This window comes from Chiloscyllium plagiosum, chromosome 19, assembly GCF_004010195.1.
Source record: "Chiloscyllium plagiosum isolate BGI_BamShark_2017 chromosome 19, ASM401019v2, whole genome shotgun sequence".
Classification (NCBI taxonomy): Eukaryota; Metazoa; Chordata; class Chondrichthyes; order Orectolobiformes; family Hemiscylliidae; genus Chiloscyllium; species Chiloscyllium plagiosum.
Window position 1 is genome coordinate 14,928,658 of NC_057728.1, and position 8,637 is coordinate 14,937,294.

At 39.7% G+C, this 8,637-nt stretch overlaps 1 protein-coding gene across 2 annotated transcripts in view; it reads left to right on the forward strand.

Moving 5' to 3' along the window:
- The first annotated feature begins 7,058 nt into the window (after window positions 1-7,058).
- Window positions 7,059-8,637, forward strand: part of LOC122559372 (V-type proton ATPase subunit S1-like) — a 46,980-nt gene continuing 45,401 nt past the window's right edge. For both annotated transcript variants that reach the window (XM_043708821.1, XM_043708822.1), the window contains exon 1: window positions 7,059-7,190. In XM_043708821.1, coding sequence (XP_043564756.1) covers window positions 7,081-7,190 — 110 coding nt within the window. In that variant the 5' untranslated portion in view covers window positions 7,059-7,080. The remainder of the gene's footprint in view (window positions 7,191-8,637) is intronic.

Sequence of the window (8,637 nt, forward strand, 5' to 3'; positions counted from 1 at the left end):
TGTGGCGTAAGGCACAAACAAGTGTCAAACAGTTTTATTTATGTAGCCCCCACTCCTCCTTTTTGCAGACATGACTAATTGCTTTCAATTTCTATGTAAGATTTCCTGTCTCTTAATAGTTTATTCCAGACAGAGTTATTGCTCCTTATTTCCACACACAACAGCTTATCTTTGTTTTTTTTTCAATCCATGAACAGGTGTTAAAAATCTGAAGTTTACAGTATCATACCTCATACTGTAGGTGATGTATAAGCTTTGGATAGAGTTCAAGCTGGAGCCATTAGAATGATATGTAACTTAAAATCCCTGTATTGAAATAATAAGCTTAAAAAGCTGACTGAATCTATTTCACTTCCATCACATCTTCTCTTTCAGGTTCTAGTTGCACAGAGCATACTGTGATAGGTTTATGCAGTATACTCTGGAGTGAACTGTAAAGCTGCCTTCCCCTGATTGATCCAAACACCAGGATCTTCAGGAAGGCATATTCTCTACTCGATAATGGCCCTGGTGGAACAATGAGCTGTACTGTATCTGCAATCAGATTCCAGGGTTTACATAACTGATTCATCAGCCATGATTGTGCAGGGTATCCCTAATCTCCCAGTAAAATAAAGCAGCAGCCTGGGTTATCGAGGATATAGGAATCATGGTATCTCTCAGGATATTTGGCAAACTAATCTGGCACCAATGATTACTGATGATTTGTACATTGACCAAATTGTTTTCTTTTGATGAAGTTAACTGTATTATAATATAGCACTCCCAACATGTGTGTAACTGTGGCACTCTGAACCAACTATATTAGCAAGCATTCAGCTTGCATTATATCACTGCTCTCAACATGGGGAAACAATATGAAAGAATGTAATTTTTCACAAATTATATTGCCAACTGCCTTGATGCATTTATGGGTCAATGTTTGGGAGATTCCATGTGGGTTTCCAGCAGGTATTTAGAAGCAGCCAACTTCAAAATTTAGTGCAGCTGTCACTTTGATGACCATTGGGATGGAATGTCCACATGCTCCCTCAGGTCTCAGGTCCCACTCCAGCAGATGATATAATTTTGTGACAGTGCCCCAGGACATCCTCAGCCTGTGGTAGCAATGTACCTCACTTATCTGAAGGAAATCACATCATGGCTGATAGACTCTGAGCCTGCTTTCCCTCCTGTAGCTTAATCTTGTCATCAGTCAGCATTTACATCACACAGACATGACATGGTAGAATAGTCCTGGATATAGTGGGAAATTGATGATTCTGACAAGGAGGGCCATAGAATGCCTAGACATGGACTATTCACACAGGAGACCTTATTCCAATGCAGTACAAGCCATGTTGCATAAATAAAATAGCAGCTTATAAGTGCAGTGAGGTTACTGAAAGTATGTCTTCACTCAACACTCTCATCGTCCAAGATCGCATTGCCAAATATTTACAGTTCAAGATGAGTGAAGTACGGCTCCGCTTATTGTGCAGTCTCTAAGACCTTGAATTTGTCTTCATAAATTGCAGCCAGCAGGTGAAACTTTTAAGGTCACTTGTGATTACTCCTGTTTCAAGGAGCTGACTGCGATCATTTTTCATATTCAATGATATGGTCAAGATTGCTTGTGGACAGGATTTGTATCTCATGCAGTTATAGGAAACAGGCTCTTTTGTCCAACTCACCCATACCAACCAGGTTTCCTGAGCTGAACTAGTTCCATTTTCCTGCTTTTGGCCCATATGCCTCTACACCTTTCTTATGCATGCACCTGTCCAAATGTCTTTTTAACGTTGGAACTGTTGGTCACTGCATTCGGTACATATGCAGAATTCTATGATTGCAGATATTTTAAATCTGAAATGTGTAAGTACACAGTTAACACCTTGCAACTGAAAGGGCCTCACAACAGTCATTAGTACAGCCTGCTTTCTTTGGCAGAAAAAAATACTTTCTCATCCCATTCCTGCTGGGGTGGCAGCATTTTCATTTCCATTGCGCATTTGAGTTTCAAGTGAGATGGAAGGCAGCATAAGGTCACACTTCACAGAATGAGTCGCAAGCTCAGCCTGCCAATTTAGGTGAATCCCTCACTCCTCAATGCTTTGTGTTTCTTTTCCCTTACACTCCCTGTCAACCCTGTCGTTTCAAAGCTTCCTCACATTGTCAGCCAACTCTTTATGTTTGATTCTCCTTACGTTACCCAGTACGTCTCAAGCCACAGTTCAGTTATGCCGACCATTGTGATGCAGTGTTCACCCACAACAAAGCCATGGTGGTGACCGCTAATGACATTTCTCCCACAAGAATACATATGCTTCAATGCTCGGTCTTTCACGCATTTATGTTGAGTTGCTCCCATTACAAAAGTGCAGTAAACGCTCTGCTAATTAAAGCAAACACGCAGAAAAGCTCACCTCGCCTTGTAATCTGTTGAAGTATGAGTGACAGAGAACTACCTAAATTCCACTATTTAAAGAAAAAAATACCAATTTTATTCTTTAACTCTAAAATGAACATTAAACAACAACTATTTACAACTCTAAGCCTCCTTTCTCTTAAATGTTTGTTATTTATCTCCCACTCGATAACAGTATACCGATCCATTAAAGCCCCTATTAAGTGAATTCTATGCCAGTAAGGGTACTATTGATGGTCTTGACGGTTTCCTCTAATTTGTTTTGTTTAGTAATGACAAAGATGTCATCCACGTAGCAGACCCAAAGTTTGGGTTGGATGGTTGGCAGAGCTGTTTGCTCAAGTCTCTGCATTACTATGCATCTGTGCATGCTGCCTCCAACCGGACAATAAGCTGGAGGAGTTGAAGTAGGCCATTCAGCCCGTCGAGTTTGCCATTCATTGAGATCATCCTTGATTCACTTTCCTCATAAACCTTGATTACTGATTAAAATCTGTTTATCTCAGCCTTGAATATCTTTACTGACACAGCCTCTACAGCCCTCTGTGGTAAAGACTTCCATAACTGCAAAAAGAAAATCCTTCTCGTTTCTGTCCTGACTGAGAGACCACTGGTCTGAGAGTATAATGTCTAGTCCTAAAGTCTTTCATAAAGGGAAACAACTTTTCACATTTCCCTGTCAAGTACCCTAAGAATCATGTATGTTTCACTAATTTATTCTTCTAAATCCACTCAAAACAGATCCAACCTATTCAACCTGTCTTCATAAGATAATCTCTCGATGCTTGGGATCAACTTAATGAACCTCTGGACTACTTCCAATGCTAATATATCTTTCCTTAGATAAGGGGACCAAAACTGTTTGCAGTATTCCATATTTGGTCTAGCTAGTGTCTTGTATAATTTTAACAAGACTTAACTTATTTTTACGCTTCATTCCCTTTGAAATATAGAGCAATATTATATTTATGGCTGCTGGTACCTGCTGATCTAGTATGCTAGCCTTTTGTTATTTACACACAAGGACTCCCAAATCATTCTGTGCTGTAGCTTCCTTCAGTCTTTCTCCATTTAAGTAATATTCAGCTCCTCTGATTTTCCTGCTAATGTGTATAACCTCATATTTTTCCAACATTATATTCCATCTGGCAAATCTTTGACCACTCATTTAATAAGTCTATATCCCTCTATAGACAATTTGTGTTATCCTTACTACTTGCCTTTCCACCTGTTTTTGTGTCATCCGCAAATATAGCTTTAAGACCATAAAATGTAGGAGCAGAATTAAGCCATTGGCTCATCCAGTCTGCTCCACCATTCAATTGTGGCTGATATTTTTCTCAATCACATTCTCCTGCCTTAACCTTGTAACTCTTGATCCCCTTACCAATGAAGAACCTATCTATCTCTGGATTAAACACACATAGTAACTTGGCCTCCACAGCCCCTTGTAGTGGTGAGTTCCACAGATTCACCACCCTCTGGCTAAAGAAATTCCTCCTCATCTTAGTTCCAAAGGGTTGTCCCTTCACTCTGAGACTGTGCCTTCAGGTTCCAGTCTCTCTGACTATTGGAAGCATTTTCTCCACAGCCACTCTATCCAGACCTCTCAGTGTTCCTTAAGTTTCAATCAGTACATTTAATCAAAGTCATTTATTGTCAATAATTGTGGCTCCAAACCTGAGCTGGTGGCATTCCACTTGTTACAGGCTGCCTCCCTTACTTCAAAATTCTGTCTCCTGTTAGTGAGCCAATCCTCTATCTATGTGAATATACTATCCCCAACCCATTGGATTCTTATTTTGTTACATTGACTAACATGCAGTGCCTTATCAAATGCCTTCTGAAAATCCAAATAGATTACATCCACTATGTCTCCTTTGTCTGTACTGTTTGTTGCCTTTTCAGAAGGTTCTGCTTGATATTATGTAAAACTGAATTCTGTACTTTTACATTCTTTATAATAGTCTTTAACAATTTTCCAATGACAGACATTAAGCTAACCGATCTCTAGTTCTTTGTCTCATTCCCTTTTTGAATAAAGGTGTTACACTGGCATTTTTCCAATCCGCTGACACTTTTCCAGAATTTAAGGATTCTTGGAAGATTACTGCCAATACATCCACCATCTCTGTAGCTACTTTGTTTCTCATGTCCTAAGATATATCCCATCAGGCCCATGGGATTATCAGTCTTTATCCCCATTAGTTTCCCTAATAGATTTTCTTCTATTGAGCATTAATTTCCATTTCCCCTTTTCCCATTTAATTTTTGGAACATTGTTAGTGTCTTCTGTGGTGAAGACTATTGCAAGGTATTTATTCAATTCCTCTCCCATTTCCTGGTTCCCCCTTATTAATTTGCCAGCCTCAGTTACTAAGGGGCCTAAGGGATTTTGAAGAAAGATCGCTGGATATGAAACATTAACTCTGCTTTCTCTCCACAGATTCTGCCAGAACTGCTAAGTTTCTCTAAGTTTCACTGTCAGATTTCCAGCATCGACTGTGTTTTTTAAAATTTTATGGCACTGTATCCAATTAATTCTTCCACGTTGGCTACCTCTGCCAATCTGACTTTCCTAATCTGCATTAAGGTTAAAACCATGCATGATTAACGTACAGCCGTTTTTTCATGCCCTCATTATCTCTTGATTTAAAGACTGTCCTTCCATGTAGCTACTGTTAGCTGGCCTATTGACTGACCAGTGTTTCAAATTAAGACAAACTGCTGGAAATCTGAAATGAAAAAAGAGAATGCTGGAGAAACTCAGTAGGTTCATAGTTCCTTGAAAGTAGAGTTGCAGGTAGACATTATAGTGAATAGGGTGTTTGGTATGCTTGCCTTCATTAGTCAATGCATTAAGTTGGGAGGTCATGTTGCAGCTGAGCTGTACAGGACATTTGTTAGGTAACTTCTAGAGTGCTGCATTCAGTTCTGGTCTCCCTGCAATTGGAAGGATGTTGTGAAACGTGAAAGAGTTCAGAAAAGACTTACAAGGATGTTGCCAGGGTTGGAGGGCTTGAGCTATAGGGAGAGATTGAAAAGGCGAGGGCTATTTTCCCTGGAGCGTTCGAGGCTGAGTGGTAGCTTTATAGAGCAAGGTTTGTGAAGGTTTGTAGCTCAGGTTGAGGAGGAAAAAAAACATTTCGACTGGGACAACACATCTATCCTGGGACAGGCTAAGCAAAGACATGCCAGAGAATTCCTAGAGGCCTGGCACTTCAACCACAACACCATAAAGAAACACATAGATCTAGATACCATCTATCAACCCCTCACAAAACGAACAGGAAATGACATCACCACAAACCCCAAGAACCCCATCCAGGACAAACATATAAATAGAAAGCAGGAGACAACAGCTTCGCTTCACTTGGAGGTCGCCACGGATGATGTTACCTAGCCAGGTAATGAAACATTTGGATATCAAACCTACAGCTCAGTGAGCAAACCTACACGCAAACTTTATAAAGGTTTATAAAATCATGAGGGTGAATAGCCAAGGTCTTTTCCCCAGGATAGGAAAATCAAAAGTAGAGAGCATAGCTTTAAGGTGAGAGGGGGTAGATTTAAAAGGGACGAAAGGGACACATCTTTCACACAGAGGGTGGTACGTGTATGGAATGAGCTGCCAAAGGAAGTTGTGGAGGCTGGTACAATTACAACATTTAAAAGGCATTTGGATGGGTACACAAATGGGAAGAACTTAGAGAGATATAGGCCAGGTGCTGGCAAACGGGACTAGATTTGGTTAGGATATCTGGTCAGCATGGACGAATTGGACCGAAAAGTCTGTTTCCATGCTGTACAGCTCCATGAATCTATGTTTGACAGCATCTGTGGAGACAGAAACTGAGTTAACATTTCGAAGCTGGTGTGATTCTTATTGAAAACTGTTCATATTGACCATTTCCCATATTGATCTGCGATGTGGAAATATTTCACCCTAATGTCTGTGTAGAGCTTGTTTGAAATTGCAGTAGGTCAGTTCTTGTCCACCATTTTTTTGATGATGTTATGGTTACAAAGTTTGGAACAAGGTTAACCATTAATTAACTATTATTGAAGAATGAACTGCTTTCTGCTCTGAAATCCAAAATGTCATAAGCAGTGGATTTCCTCTGAGAGCTGTGTAATAAAATGCTAAACCATTTATGAGGGATTGATTTATGATTTAGTTGGTGCATGCAGGAAATCTGCACTGCAATTTTTCTTATAACTTATTCTGAAAATACTGTAAACTTGTTATTGCACTGTGGATCTTCTGACACTCTTTTTTTCCAGAAAATCAGTTCAGAAATGAAACATGAGAAATGGAAGGAGTATTTACATTTGAAGCCGTTAGCTGCTTGGTTATTTTAAAGTTAAGATGTTATGTTCTCATTATTGATTAGAAAACAACACACACTCCTTATGTCACTGCTTCATTTTGCATTCGGAAATGCTGAATTCTTTGTCATGTCTTTTTTTCTCCAAAGTGCTCTTGAGTTAATTTCATTTCCCGCCCACGTATTTTATCAGTGTTTTCTACAAAACAAGAGAATACCAGATGAACCTAGTTGGTTCTGGGCATTACTGAAATCTGGCCAGGGCAGTTTGATTTTTAACAAAAATACGTTTATGTTTTTCATTTCAGTGTGTCATAATTTTGGAGGCAAGGGTCTGGAAGTGCCATGGCTGGAGATCGTTGTTTGCAGTTTGTGCTTTACTGTGCTTTACTTGACTTTTTTCATGGCAATGCTGCTCTCGAACATGTTCCTGTGCTGATGTGGTCGACCTTCAGGTGAGTCTGAGGCCACTGCTTGAAGAAAACACAAGTATTTTTCAACTAGAAAAATCGGCAGGTTGTAAATTCTTAATATCTACAGCCATCCCACTGTGAGTCAGATTCTGCTGCAAAATGAAATGGGGGAAGCAAGCTTCAAGTGAAACCAAAGTAACTTTCACTTTGGAGAGTCAACTGATGTCAGGAAATATATTCTAAATCACCAATCAACAAGATTGTCTAAACATGGGCAAACTTCCTTTGGGGAAACTGGATAATGTTAACTTCAAAGTGGCTGTTCCTGTTTTCTTCATTACAATTAACCCAAATAAATTAAGGATACAAATGCTACAGAAAGGATAGAAAGGGAGGCAAGAGAGGAGGGGGAGTGGCATTTTTTGATAAGGGATAGCATTACAGCTGTGCTGAGGGAGGATATTCCCGGAAATACATCCAGGGAAGTTATTTGGGTGGAACTGAGAAATAAGAAAGGGATGATCACCTCATTGGGATTATATTATAGACCCCCCAATAGTCAGAGGGAAATTGAGAAACAAACTTGTAAGGAAATCTCAGCTATCTGTAAGAATAATAGGGTGGTTGTGGTTATTATAATAAAATCTGTCACTATTTAGATTTTATTACTGAAAAGACTAAAAAGAAACAGTTCTTTTTTGTGAAATAGTTACATTACACTTCATATACAGTGAATACCTCTGTTATTATACATGTGGCAATAAGGGTCCACAAAATGAATGGGATTAATAACTAACGAGATTTTTTTTTGATGGTGGTCTTGGAGAACATAAGCATTGATGTGTAAAAGGCTTACTGTTCTTATTGAAAAATACAATGGGATCTGTCGTATAGAGTTGAACTAGCTGATGGGATTTTGGTTTTACATCGGAACTGAAAGACAGTGTATATTTATGATTTTAAAAAGTCAGAGTAAATAAGTATGTAAGTTAGCTCGCTGAGCTGGAAGATGGTGTATGGGAGAAGGATTCACATTTTTGGATCATTGGAATCTCTGTTGGGTTAGAAGTGACTTGTACAAGAAGGATGGATTGCACCTAAATTGGAAGGGGACTAATATACTGGCAGGGAGATTTGCGAGAACTGCTTGGGAGGATTTAAACTCTTAAGGTTGGGGGGGATGGGACCCAGGGAGATAGTGAGGAAAGAGATCGATCTGAGACGGGTACAGCTGAGAACAGAAGTGAGTCAAACAGTCAGGGCAGGCAGGGGCAGGGTAGGACTAATGAATTAAACTGCATTTATTTCAATGCAAGGGGTCTATCAGGGAAGGCAGATGAACTCAGGGCATGGTTAGGAACATGGGACTGGGATATCATAGTAATTACGGAAACATGGCTCAGGGATGGGCAGGACTGGCAGCTTAATGTTCCAGGATACAAATGCTACAGGAAGGATAGAAAGGGAGGCAAGAGAGGAGGGGAAGTGG